The 15,085-nt window shown below is 37.1% G+C and overlaps 1 protein-coding gene across 1 annotated transcript; it reads right to left on the bottom strand.

Annotated features, from left to right (window-relative positions):
* Positions 1-9,427: 9,427 nt before the first annotated feature.
* Positions 9,428-10,185, bottom strand: LOC118348425 (uncharacterized mitochondrial protein AtMg00820-like). Its single transcript, XM_035690045.1, has 2 exons — positions 9,768-10,185; positions 9,428-9,660 (listed from the first exon to the last, which is right to left on the bottom strand). Exons 1-2 carry the CDS (start codon positions 10,183-10,185, stop codon positions 9,428-9,430), a joined length of 651 nt encoding a protein of 216 aa, XP_035545938.1.
* Positions 10,186-15,085: the final 4,900 nt, after the last annotated feature.

Genomic DNA, 15,085 nt, shown 5'->3' with positions numbered 1-15,085 from the left:
AGTAATGATATTCTCGTCGCTCATTGAAATGAAGTAGTTTTAGCTCACTCTGTGGAGGTTACTGAGGAGTTTTCATCTTGTAGAGCGATTTTTATTTGTAGTTGGTTGTACTTTGATCATTTATGTGAAAAAGGAAAAAATATTTCTTAGACAGAACTGAAAAATGATAATAAATTCATCCAAAACTTCCAATTTTAGATCTATAATTGCAGATCCAGTGCTTATTTCAATTATATTCCGAGTTTTTCTAGTTCTAATTGTTGCTTGGATTGGGAATTAATTTCAGTAAATTGTGATTAGTCTATTAGTCATTAACTTTGAGTGATCTTTACTATAAATCACAGTATTGCTTGTTCCGGACTTGATGCTGCGGGTTGAATTCTTCAATGCGGCTATTTATCTTTCTTTTCATTTCTAGTGCAAAAACTGGTTTTAGATGTAATGCTGAAAAGGGAAGGCTTTGCGTTGAATTGATTTGCTCCTCACCTAATATGCTATGGCTTAATTATCCGAGTTAACAGTAGCGTTGCGCAAGAAGTTGAAGTTTTAATTGGTCTTCATGTTTCGGTTTTTTCTCCATTTGCATGCTCTGCCAATCTTGCTTGTTCTAAAGTTTTATCTACGACTTGATTCTTGTTTTGCTTTGCTTTGTGTAGTTATTTCTGTATTTTAAGTCTGTTTATTGTCTAACCATCTTGACTTGTATAACTTTTCATGTTGAGTGCTTGAGGAACAACTTGTCTTTGGGGATGACAGTACGAGAGATCATAGGTCTCATGATGCCTACCATTAATAGCTTCGTCTAATTGTGATAAATTATTCGGTTTTCCATTTGTGGCCAGAGATATATCTTTGTTTTTCAGTTAGGTGAGAAGACCCCAGTGCTCCATCTTTTCTTGCATTTTGTTTTTGAGTTGGGCATGTGGGACTTTGAAACCACTGGTTAGTGGTGAGTACCGCTTGTTAATAGATATGATGTACTTTTAAACACAATGTAGATTGGGTTTATTGTGTTGGGTATCAAGTTGTTAGCATGCATTAACTTGTCAGGCCAATCTGTTTGTGCTTGCCCCTGTTGACTGTTAGCAATTCCATTTTTAAGACATGTAATAGTAAGATTCTAGTGCTATAGTAAACTATTAATCTTGACATGGCTTGATAATGTTGATGAGTCTCGCATTCATAGATTACTGTTGGGACTTTAGCGTTCTTTAGATTGACTTCCCATTTATAGAAGTGTACCGGATATGTTTTTGAGCTTTAGGCTTTGCATTATGCTGTGGTTTTATCCTTGGCATGCATCAATTTTGTAGTTGCAACTGTCATTTGAACTCAAGTTCCATGTTTTGAGTATTGCTTCAGCTAGTTTTACACCATCGAATTAGTATTTTTGGAGGAATTAGGTGTGCATTAGGTTCTGATTATATTTTTATTTCGCGACCATGTAATTGATGAAGTTTGGCCAAATTATGGATAGTAGCATCAATTGGGCATATGATATCTTTTTGTTTCATGACAATGTCATATTAACAATAACCTTGTGGTCTAGTGATACTTACCATTTCCTCTTAAGGAAAATATTTATGGAACTAAGATATATTCTTAAGAGAACAAAATCAAGTCATGTTTGTCTTGTTGGAGTGCTTTGTAGGGTTGTGATTATATGTTTCATTTTGGGAAATACTTTGAAGAAATGTAACATAGACGTAGGGAGGGTGATGAAGAGTAGAGTGACCTTGGAATGCCACCCTTGTGTATTTGTAAAGGTAGGATTCTTAAATTTTGGATGCACAGTAGTATAGATGAGTATAATTAAGAAACTTAAGCCTTTTCAAAATCTATAGAATTATGCTTACATGGGATATTTGAAGTTGTTTCAAGCACATATTAGTCCAACCATATGATGTTCTATGTTCTAACAATCAATTTGACTGAGCTAATGTACTTTGTTTTTGCACATTAGGTTAATGTACTTGAGTATTGTAAATATGTACTTTTTTTGGTCCACCTAGATTTTCTATTACAGAAGTGCTACAAGTAACCGAGCTCGCAAAATTGTGAGGGAACTGTGGCTGTCGTGGCCAATATATTAAAAAAAACAAAAAAAAAAAAAATAGAACAGACGAAACGGGAAGGAGGGAAAGTTGATTTTAGACGAAGCTTGACTTGGTTGCAAGAAAAACTGGGTGTGAGGAATTTGCAATTGGTCTTGTGGAAGCAATTGCGTGCTCCTGTTAACACTCTTGGTGTAACGTCCCGTCCCCGAGTGTCTGGAGAGTTAACTCATATTACCTGATAATCAATTCTAACATTGCTAATATTCTTCCAAAAGCTTCAAATCATACGTAAACACTTTAAATTTTATTAACCACACATACTCGTATATAAAATCCTCAATACAGTAATCTAAAAAATTATCAACTTCTCTACATGTCACTTAAATCCACATTTCAATAATATAATTATAAAAATCACTAATACTCATCGAAAACTTTATATTCTTAATCCACTATTCTTAAGTCATCTCACTCAATTCTTCATAGTCTTGATCCTCAGTTGAAATATCTAAAAATCATCTGAAAATAATGGAGATAAGAAGGAGGTGAATTATCAACAACTCAGTAAGCAGAGAATATATACTACTATGCAAACATGAGCATTTACAGATTTTAGAATGCAGAACAAAACGTTTTTTATTTTCAGAATGCAGAGTCAGAACATGTTATCAAAAATATCAGAGCGAAAGTTTCAAAAAATATTCTTATTCAAAGTCTTTTGGCATAACATAATTGACCACTATCGTACCAGATCATCATATCACATCAGAAGCCATGTTTAACCCCCGTGGTAGGATTGTGTAAAACCCGGTAGCTAACCGAGTAGAAACAGAATGTGAATCTTCCCCTTATTTATTCTCGGAGCCCTGAGTGTGCACACAAGAAAAACCACCAGAAAACCACTTTGTTTCCAAAGTGGGTGCACTAGAAACAGAACAGTTGGTACCAACCCAAACAGAAGCCACTATTAGCACTCATGGTAGGTGAAATAAGTCACCATCCACAAACCACATCCCGATTCAAAATGTCATGCCAAAAGTTTTCAGAAATTACATCATATCAGAGTACAGAACATCTTCAGAGCAGAACAGAGTTTTCAGAAGTCACACCATATCAGAGTACAGAACGTCTTTAGAACAGAACATAGTTTTCAGAAATCACAAAACATAATTTTATGTACAAACTTTCATATTCGCTCTCTTTTGCACAGTTCAGAAGCAAAATGCAAAATAACTTATGTCTACACCAGTTATGCCAAAAAATATTTTATTCTTAAACAGAATCTCATGAGTAATACAGAACAAATAATTAAGGTAGTTCAAATCTCTTTTCATAACAAAACATGCATATTTTCAAAAATCAATCTCAGTCTATTTTATTTTTATGCAAATCAAGCATAGGAACCCCGCTTACCTGGACGACTTAGCTTTTCAGAATTTTTCTAAACAATGTCGAGTCGACTATAAATCATCACCTATAAAAATAATCACATAATTTCCATAAGTTTTCAATCAATTACGGATTTCGATATTTAATCCTAAGCTTCTTAAATAACCTATTTTAATTTCTCAAAACTTAAAACCCCCATAATCTCAAAATATATCATCATTTACTAAAATTATCCATATCCACCATAATTTATGTCAAACACAAAATACCAATATTTAAACTCGAAACAGCCAACAAATCTCATAGCATAAACCAATCATACCAACAACTCCATCATCCAATCCAACTGACCCCTCGGACTCAGTCCGACACAACCAACAAATTCAAAGTAAATATGAGTTAGCGCGAAAATACATTTAAATCTCAAAAGTTCTTTGGAAAAATACTTACAATGCTATAATATAATTTTTGAAAGATCCCGGAGGTGCTAGAAGCGGCAACGCAGCAACAAAACAGTGCTAAATGCACTGTGGCCATGGGTCTCAAAAACTCACTTTTGAACCGAAACAAACCAAGACCTGAGATTGCTAGGGTAGGGCTCAGGGATGTCGGTGAAGCTAGTGGTGGTGGTGGTTGGCCGTGGGTGGCAGCGTAGAGGGTGTTTGAAGTGCAAAAATACCCAAAGCGGAAATGAAGTGGATGTATTTCACCGGTGGCGGATCGGAGCTGAGGTTGGGTGCATTGAGTTGCTAGGAGGTCGATGATGAAGTGGTGAAGAAATGGTGGCCGGAGGTGGCGCGACTGCAGCGCACGAGCAAAGAGAAGGTCGCGGCTTGGTGATGCGCGTGGGGTCTAACGGCGGCTCGCGAGGGGCTGAGATCGGAGGGGAGGGGTCGCCGGCAGGTGGGGAAGGAGGGGGGACTGGGCGGTGTGGTGCATGGCGGCACGCGGCGGTGGCTAGGTGGAGAAGATGGGATCGCACGGGGAAGAGAGGGAGGAAGCCTTCACATGCGGGAAGAGCATGGGAGAAAATGAGGAGAAAGAAAAAGAGAAGAAAAGGAAAAGAGAAAAAGAAAAAGTGAGAAAAAGAAATGAGATTCAATCCTCACATCTTGGGTCACAAAAATGATCCATCAGAAACTGTTTCAAAACAACAAGTAAAATAAAATAATTCAAACGTAGTGATTAAATGAAAATAAAATAATTAAACCCAACAATAAACTAATTTAAAATAAAGAGAAATTTAAATGCCTAACAATTATTAATATTAAGGAAACATGTCAAATTTAATTTTCACAAATTAAAAATTATAAAAATAAACCAACTAAAATATGAAAATTTAAAACAAGAGAATCAATTTTTAAATTAATAACAAATATTCTTTCAATTAAAAATATACTAAAATACGAGGTGTTACACTTGGTGCACCCAACAAATATGCAACGCTTGCCTCCACCATGTGCCTTGCAGAACATGGTGCTCCCTTGCGCGCACCCTTTTTACATTCATGGTACTTGCAACATCGTCCACCCCCATGGGAGATGCACAAACCAGCCTGTCCTTCAGCACTTCGACTGTAGTTTTCCTTCTCACACCTCTTACCACCTCCATGTCTAATGCAAAGGCCCGACTTGCACCCACCTAGGAACCCACATCTTCTGCCATCGCCGTGTGCTATGCAATAATCTGTCTTCCCCTCGGCACTTAGTGCAACCCAAGTGTTGGCATCTCTTCCCTCCACCATGTGCCTTGCAATGGGGAGTTCGGCTCCCTGAACCCTTGTTGCACCTGGTTTTTGGCATCTCTGTCTACCCCCATGAACAATACAAAGACTAGATGCCCCCCAGGCTCCTTTTGCGTTGTTGAAAAATATGCATTTCTTTGAATTGTTGGTTCTGTGGTCCAAAGATACTCCAGTAGTTGCTTGCTCAGAGATAGTGCCAACTGAAATTGAGTAGTCTGTTGTAGTCAATGGTTCGTGGCTTGAAGGGGGAAAAATAAGGCTTTGACTATTGATTTTTTGACTATTTATCCCTAATCTGATTGTTCCAGTATGTCTTTCTTTTCAATTGTTGATTTTCCATCTAGTTGTAAATGTTTTGGGCATTTTTGCTGTTTCCACTCTTATTTTCTTCCTAAAAAAAAACTTTCCCTATCCCTTACCACTTTTATGGGAATCTAAGAATTACAGATTTCGTCTCTGTTTGCTTCTCCAAACTCAGTTTCTGACTTTTCTTTGTCTTTTTCTCTTGTTTCACTTTTCTAGGTTCTTTTGTTTGGTCTTTGAGGGTGTTTGTCTTTGGGGTTTACCTGTTTTAGTATAGGACGTTGAAGAAAACAACAAGGTGGAGTTCATCATAAAGGAGCGGAGAGAAGTAAAAGAACAGCAACAACGAACTATGCTCGATTCGTGGGAAGGGGATTTAGATCTGAGTACTTGGGAAGATGAAGAGGTGACGAATGGGCTTGATGTAGAACTCTGTGGGTTTTTGGGTACGTAGATTTCAAATGTGGGTGGAGAAGACGAAAGGGACTTCTCTAGGTTCGTGGAAAAGATGAAGGGGGGAGTCGCTCTAGAGAAGACGAAGACTTCTGTGACTTCGTGGAGATGGGGCTTCTTGGATCTAACAAGATGAAGAAGAAACCGTGCGTTTTGACAAGTTGAATGAAACGTGGTCGTTTCATTTTTGACACGTCGGACGTGATTCCCTGGCAGTTTCTCTAGTCGGTTACTAATAGCATTTTTCTTTCTCTTAATATATATGTGTGTGTGCATGCCCTGTGTGTGTAAATATATGTATCTTTGTATTCGAACTGTATTTTCCTCTAGTTTGCTTTATTTAATGTACCAAGGATATTGACAATTTTTTTTTTGTTTGAAAATGTCGGCATAGTCAATATGAACATATATGTTTGTGTGCGCGCGTGCCCGTCCTATGTTTCAAATTTATTTTTGATACATGGGTGGAGGTTTAAACCTGGTTCTCTCATTTGATCTAAAGGATCTTGGCTCATTGTTTCAAATTAAGCTTCTGTTTGGATTAGAAACTCAGCTCAATTCATCTCATCATTATAATTTTTCCAAATTCTCATAAAAAATATAATAAACAATTCAATTTTTTCAAATTTCAAAATAATAATAATATTAAAAAATAATATTCTAACAATATTTTATTTTATTATTTACAAATCATCTCAACTCATCTCTGAATCTAAATATTGTTTGAAAGTCTTTCTCTTATTTTATGATTGTTATCCCGCCCTGTCTCAAAGTTCAGCATGTTCAGAACTTATGTGTTTGTAACACCCTATTGAGCTCAATCAATCTCTCACTTGCCCAACAACTATCATCAAGTACACAACTAAAGGGATAGAAAGAAATGGAGATTACCATATTTTATAGTTTCTTACACGAAATTAAATATGTCCTCTCCATGTTCATTACACAAGATTGCATAGTTACATCACAATATCTATGACTTCGTGGACGAAGTCTTAGAAGGGGGGAGTCGCTCTAGAGAAGACGAAGACTTCTGTGACTTCGTGGAGATGGGGCTTCTTGGATCTAACAAGATGAAGAAGAAACCGTGCGTTTTGACAAGTTGAATGAAACGTGGTCGTTTCATTTTTGACACGTCGGACGTGATTCCCTGGCAGTTTCTCTAGTCGGTTACTAATAGCATTTTTCTTTCTCTTAATATATATGTGTGTGTGCATGCCCTGTGTGTGTAAATATATGTATCTTTGTATTCGAGCTGTATTTTCCTCTAGTTTGCTTTATTTAATGTACCAAGGATACTGACAATTTTTTTTTTGTTTGAAAATGTCGGCATAGTCAATATGAACATATATGTTTGTGTGCGCGCGTGCCCGTCCTATGTTTCAAATTTATTTTTGATACATGGGTGGAGGTTTAAACCTGGTTCTCTCATTTGATCTAAAGGATCTTGGCTCATTGTTTCAAATTAAGCTTCTGTTTGGATTAGAAACTCAGCTCAATTCATCTCATCATTATAATTTTTCCAAATTCTCATAAAAAATATAATAAACAATTCAATTTTTTCAAATTTCAAAATAATAATAATATTAAAAAATAATATTCTAACAATATTTTATTTTATTATTTACAAATCATCTCAACTCATCTCTGAATCTAAATATTGTTTGAAAGTCTTTCTCTTATTTTATGATTGTTATCCCGCCCTGTCTCAAAGTTCAGCATGTTCAGAACTTATGTGTTTGTAACACCCTATTGAGCTCAATCAATCTCTCACTTGCCCAACAACTATCATCAAGTACACAACTAAAGGGATAGAAAGAAATGGAGATTACCATATTTTATAGTTTCTTACACGAAATTAAATATGTCCTCTCCATGTTCATTACACAAGATTGCATAGTTACATCACAATATCTACATAAAATGCAATTACAATGCTTTGAAAAAGGAAAATATAATCGAAAGACAGATTATTTAAAATAATTATATTTCAATCCTGTTTATTGATAGACTAACATTCTATTGATGTTTGAGCCTACAACATTAATTATAAAAAAAATTATTATATTATTATTATTCTAGGATTTATTTATAAATCGGTGTCGAGTCTCATTTGCTTTAAGAGATAAAATACAAAATTTGAAAATTTTTCTAAGTTTTCGTACTATTAGATAATCTGCGAAAACAAGCACTCATTTTATATTTCAATGTTTTCATCTCACTCGGCCAATCATTACTTCAATAATGTTCACTAATTTTGAAATCCACTGGCAATCTTCTCTAACATCTCTCGTCTCTCTCGTGTTGCCCTTTCTGTAGAAAGCCCCATTTTGAGATTAACTTTTCTTGCGAATCTTCCTCATTTCGATCCCATCTTTCTACTTCATTTTTATCCCATTTCTCTTCTGTTAATAGGGTTTAGAAATCAAAGAGGGCAGAGAGCTATTTCATACGAAGGAGATGGAAAATGCTTGAATATTCCCGTGTATATTGATACCCTAGCACTGTACAACTAACGAATATTTATACATCTGAAGCGTAACAAACTAACTGCTAATTTACCACAAATGGTAATTCTCTAACAATAGGAAAATATCTATAGAATAATCAAAAGAATATTCGGGAAATGAAATATATGAAATATGTACAGTATTATCCATACCCAGACTTTTGATTTAATGCAAGGCGACATGCAGCTTCTGTAGTAGATAAATGACCTGTAGCTGGGAGATCATTATTGTGTAATAGCCCCCCACAAGATGGAGAATAGAGATTAACTATTCCTATCTTGGACAAACGTAATCGAAGAAGATATGAGGGCAAGACCTTGGTAAAAAATGTCAGCCAGTTGGCTGTTTGAGGCAATATGTGCAGTGGTGATGCTTCCTTCTTGGATTTTATCCCTTATCAAATGACAATCCAACTCGATGTGCTTTGTTCTTTCGTGAAAAACTGGATTGGTAGCGATATGAAGAGCCGCTTGATTGTCACAATAAAGTAATACTGGTTGTGAATGATGAATCCGAAGATCATTGAGAAGATATTTGAGCCAAGTAATTTCAGAACATGTAGAGGCCATAGAGAGATACTCAGCTTCAGCTGAGGAATGAGAAACCACAGATTGTTTCTTTGACTTCCAAGAAATAAGAGAGGCTGCAAGAAATACACAATAACCGGTGACACAAAGACGTGTGTCAGGACATGAGGCTCAATCTGTGTCACAATATGCTCTAAGTTGAAGTGGAGAAGAATATGAGAGCAATATGCCTTGACTAGGAGCAGCTTTGATATATTGGAGAATCTTATGTGCTCTGGCCAAGTGTGATGTTGTTGGATGACTCATAAATTGATTTAGAAGCTGGACAACATAGCATATATTAGGCCTAGTGATTGTGAGGTACAACAATCGATCAATAAGTCGTCTATAAGTACTTGGGTCTGATAGGGGAACACCAAAATCCTTGCTAAGTTTGAAATTCTACTAAAGAGGAAGCTTAAGAGGCTTGCTGCCAAGTGTCATTGAATCAACCAAAATATCCAAAGCATACTTTCTTTGGCACAAGTGAATGCCCTTGGAAGATTTTGCAACTTCCAAGCCAAGAAAATAGCGCAAACAGCCAAGGTCTTTCAGCTTAAATTGAGTGTTAAGGAAGCATTTAAGGGAGGCAATGGAAAATGAACAATTTCCAGCAATAATAATGTCGTCTACATAAACTAGAAGTGCAATGAACGAAGTTCCATCTAGTTTAGTAAAGAGACTGTAATCAGTTTTAGATTGTTGGAATCCAAAAGCAATAAGTGAGCAGGAAAATTTAGAGTACCATTGTCGTGAAGCTTGTTTAAGGCCATAAAGGCTTTTGAGAAGCTTGCATACTTGATTGGGGCCCCCTTTGGTGTAATCGAGTGGTTTACGCATATAAATCTCCTCATCCAAATCTCCATGGAGAAATGTGTTAGTGACGTCAAATTGAAAAGGGACCAGTCCTTGACAGCTGCAATGGAGAGCAAAATCCTCACTGTAACAAGCTTGGCTACAGGGGAAAATGTTTTGGTATAATCTACACTTTCTTGTTGTGTAAACCCCTTTGCCACAAGTCGTGCTTTCAACCTTTCTACAGACCCATCAACATTAAACTTGGTCTTGTAGATATACTTGCAATCAATAGCCTCTTTCCCAAGAGGCAAATTAGTGATGATCCAAGTTTGGTTTTGTTTGAAGGCTAAGAGTTCAACTTCCATGACTTTACACTAACCAGGGTGTTTCACAGCTTGTTTATAAGTAGTGGGATCAGAGATGGTTAAAGTAGAAGTAGAAAAAGCAGTAAATGAAGGGGAAATTTTCTGGTAAGTTAAAAAATGAGCAAGAGAACAAGAATTACCAATGTTGGACTTGGACAGCAACTGAGAAGTGGCTGGAAGTGAGGTCTGGCTGTAGTGGAACTCTTGCAAATACTGTGTAGCTCTTCTAACTCTGGTGGACTTACGGAGAGGGGGGTTAGATGGTGGAGAAGGGGGGGTTAGGCATATGTGAGGAAGTGAAAGGAAAATGGGAGGGAGGGGAGACAGAGTTGGAAGGTGTGGATGAGGTTTGTGGGGTGGTTTGATTTTGAGATGGGGCTGGAATTTGAGATGGGGCTTAGATTTGGATGGAAGAGGCAAGATGTTGAAGTGTGATAGGGCTGAAATTCAAGGGATTGGTGGGAAAGTCAAGTGAATTAGGTAAGGGTTTAGTAAAAACAAGTGTGGGAGAGGGGTTGGATGAGAGATGAGGTAAATGTTGGAAATGAAAGGTGGATTCATGGAATATGACATCCCGAGATATAAATGTGGTTCTTGATTCAAGATTAATGAGTTTGTAACCTTTAGTACTAAAAGGGTACCCTATAAAAATGCACATGTGACCTCAAAGGTCAAATTTCTTCCTACCTTGATGTAAGGTGGAGGCAAAACATAGTGAACCAAAAACTCTTAAGTGAGAATATGAAGGTGGAGAGTTAAAAAGAAGTTCAAAATGGGTTTTATTTTTAAGTCAAGGACTAGGAGTCCTATTAATGAGGTATGTGGTTGTTAAAACACAGTCATTCCAAAATTCAAGAGGAAGACTAGCTTGGAATTTTAAAACCCGAACTACATTGAGAATGTGTTGATGCTTTCGTTCCACAATTAGTGTGATGAATAATACCTTTGTTGTTGAAAAAATCGTGCATAAGAAATTCTTTGCCATTGTCACTTCTTAGAATTTTGATTTTGAAATCAAATTGATTTTCAATTAAATTGGCAAAAGATTCTATGTTTTTTCTAGTTTCAGCTTTAGTGTGAAGAAGATAGAGCCAAGTGCTTCTAGTAAAATCATCAACCATGGTAAGAAAATAATTAGAACCATCATAGGTAGGGACTAAATTGGGTCCCTAGAGGTCACAATGCACAATTTCAAAAGGTCTAGTTGTTTTATGTTTGCTGTGAGGAAAATGAAGTGTATGAAATTTTGCAAGTGTACAAACATAACATGGTTTTGTATTAATGATATTAATGTGGTCTTTTACAATAGGATATGCAATCATATTTTAAAGTGGAAATGAAAGATGGTCTAGGCGACAATGCCATAGGTAAGTAACAGTATGAGAATGGGAAACACAAGCTATTGGTGGAGTTTTGTAGAATTTTGAAAGTGTTGAGGCCAAAGTAGATGGAGAAACAGTAGTATTAAGTAAGTAATAAAGTTCATTCCTCACTTCACCTTTCCCAATCGTTGTCCATGAGAGAAGGTCCTATATGAGTAAAAAATCAAGAAAAAACACAAGACACCAAGTGAGTGAAGCAGCCAATTTCTGGGCTAAGATAAGATTATATTTAAAAGAGGGAACACACAAAACATTGTTAAGAGAAATGGAAGATGCCAATTGAATAGTGCCAGTGTGTGTGACAGGAACATTAGTTCCATTTGGGAGCCTAACTGAGTGAGAGATAGAGGCTATGATGGAGGTGAGCAGAAAGGGGCAGAAGACCATGTGGTCTGTTGCGCCTATATCAATGATCCAAGGAATGTTTGTAGTGGATAAACAAAGTGATATATCATAGATGTGAGGAGTCGATGTAGAAGGAAAATTGGATTGAATCTGATTAGCAGAAGGCTGAACAACAATGGAAAGCTCCCGAGGTTGAAGTAAAGCCAGAAGTTGCTAGTACTGAGTCTTAGTGAGACCCACTTGAGCATCACTGATAGTCTCTGGTTCTGAGGCAGATTGAGCAGCAACAACAGAGGAACCTTGTGTGTTATTGAACAATTTATGGTCAGGTGGGTAGCCATGAAGCATATAGTATTTCTCCATCGTGTGTCTAGACATGTTACAGTGGGAACATATAGGTGGCTCAGCATTTCCGACTTTGAAACAAGTATCAAGGATGTGGCTAGTGATTTTACAATAAGTACAATATGCTCTGTCTTTCTTGGGTTTGGATTGAGGGAAAGCTTTAGTGGGGTTTGGGTACGATTTTATGACTGCAAAGGCCAAGGAGTCAGGAGAAGGGTTGGTGGATGCCATCTGGGAATGGCGTTCCTGTTGTTGAATTAGGGATAAGACTTTGGTGAGTGGAGGTAATGGGTCGAGCATCATAATTTGATCCCGAATAGGGGAATAACTATCGTGCAAGCCCATAAAAAATTGAAACACGCAATCACGTTGATAATGATCAGATAATGTTTTCATTGAACCACAAGTGCAAATAGGCATAAATCAACAACTCATCCCAAAGAGTTTTTAGCTTGTCGTAATAAACACTTATAGTGTCAGATTCTTGGAGAAGGCTAGCTAAGTTCTTCTTGAACTGGTAGATTTACAGGCCGCTCTGATGAGCAAATCGATCCTCAAGATCAAGCCAGATCTCACTGACATCATCAAGGAAAGCGATGTTGGATCTGATAGAAGGGCAAATGGAATTTTGTAGCCATGAGGCTACCATATCGTTGTAGCAGTTCCATAGATCAAGAAGAGGATCATTTGGGTCAGTGGGTTGAGGAAGTGAGCTGGAAATAAACCCCAACTTGTTCTTCATGTGGAGAGCCCTCCTTATCGCACGCGACAAGGTAATATAGTTGTCATTGGTGAGGAAATCCATGACAAAATCACGGCATGGTTGTTGCCGTTGTCTAGGTGAAAAGGATTGTTAGGGTCTGTGAGGTTTAGGTAACGGATTATGGTTGTGGCACTGTAGGTGTTTGAGGGTTTGTTGGAAGAGACAGAGAGATGCGTGGAAGATGAGGAATCGTCTGAACTATCGGGAGAATCGTCCATGGATTGTGCTCTCGAGGCTCTGGATACCATAATAGGGTTTAGAAATCAAAGAGGGCAGAGAGCTATTTCACACGAAGGAGATGGAGAATGCTTGAATATTCCTGTGTATATTGATACCGTAGCACTGTACAACCAACAAATATATATACATCTAAAGCGTAACAAACTAACTGCTAATGTACCACAATGGTAATTCTCTAACAATAGGAAAATATCTACAGAATAATCAAAAGAATATTCGAGAAATGAAATATATGAAATATGTACAGTATCATCCATGCTCAGACTTATGATTTAATACAAGATGACATGAAGCTTCTGTAGTAGATGAACAACCTATAGCTGGGAGATCATTATTATGTAATACGTGTTGCCCTTTCGCGTGCATCCCTCTGCTGCTGAACTATGTCGTCGTGTGGGTTGCCTTCCAAACAAGGCTCGAGAAATTAGATCTCCAAGAATCAAAGCCTCTGCACCGAACCTCTATGGAGCTAGCCGTGCGAAATACGAAGAGGTTGCAAAATATTTGATAAAAAGAAAAAATAATTACACATAATTGATAAATAAATAAACAAAGGAAGCAAGACAAGAAAAAGGAAATGCATGAGAAATACGAACGCCCAAGAAAACAGTGAACTGTAACATATGGTTTGCATACTCTCACGGGACTTTCAACGGTTTTCTCCAATAAAATATTATAAAAAATTAATACAATTAGTAGTGGGGTTCAACACATTAAATTCTATAAAAAAGTCAAATTAATCTTATCTCATCTCTTTAAACAAACACACACTTCATATTATGTCATCTTATGTCATCTATACTCAACATATAAATACTATTCATACATATTTCAAAAAATCTCATCTTATATGCGAAAACAAACAAGATAAAGTTGCAAAAATTAATTATTTATTGGTTTAAAAAATATCAAAAAGTCTACTTGCACCTAGCATGGGATCCCCCACGTACCCGTTCCACGTGGAAAAATTGAAACGACGCTTTTTGTGTTTAACCCAAATGACAGAACACCAACGCAAGTTACTGAGCGAGAGTGTGTTGTGTGAAAGTGGAGAAAGATGCCTTGGAGCAGGTTTTCTGGTTCTCTAAGGTCAACGTGGCGATTAACATGGACAACACTTTCCTTCTGGGTAACGTTTTTAGAGAATTTGACGACTTCCTTTTGCATTTTTTTGCTCAGGTCGCTGCTACTAGAGCAGCTGCAGAGGATGCCTATCACGTCTTTAGAAAATGAATCTCTCTCTTTCTCTCTCTCTCTCTCTCTTCCAATGAATTTTGTCGCCGAGAAAAATGGCTGGTTTCAACATCGTTTTGGTTCTCCGCATCTTCATGGAGAATTCAATTTAATAGAAATTAATGCCACTCTAGTATTCTACGCTATACTATTTTGCCAAATTAAATAGATTGGACTGATGAAAAATCTCATATTCAACTCGCTTGGCACTTTTTTACGTCTCTCTAAAATTTTCAACTACTAAGATGATCTTGTTACAATTTCTCTTCTAATGTAACATGCCGATTGTAAGGAATATTTCTCAGTACAATCTTGAGCACACGGTGATTATCTGTTGACTAGATCTGATTTTTCAACCATGATGATCTCATGAGTGTGTTCTCCACTTTCACGAACAGAGCAAGGTTCGTCTTCTTCCTCTACCCACGAACAAAGCAAAGGCTGGGTCTTCTTCTCATCTTCTTCGTCTACCCACGAAGACGAACACAAGTTAGGTTCTTCTCATGTCCTAAAGAGCAGCCCTCCACTAAGCATTAGACATGTAAGAAAGTGATGAATTAGCACAATACACAAGGATACAGGTGATTAAAAC

This window comes from Juglans regia, chromosome 1 (genome assembly GCF_001411555.2).
Source record: "Juglans regia cultivar Chandler chromosome 1, Walnut 2.0, whole genome shotgun sequence".
Taxonomy (NCBI): domain Eukaryota; kingdom Viridiplantae; phylum Streptophyta; class Magnoliopsida; order Fagales; family Juglandaceae; genus Juglans; species Juglans regia.
This window is presented reverse-complemented; position numbering and strand designations above follow the sequence as displayed.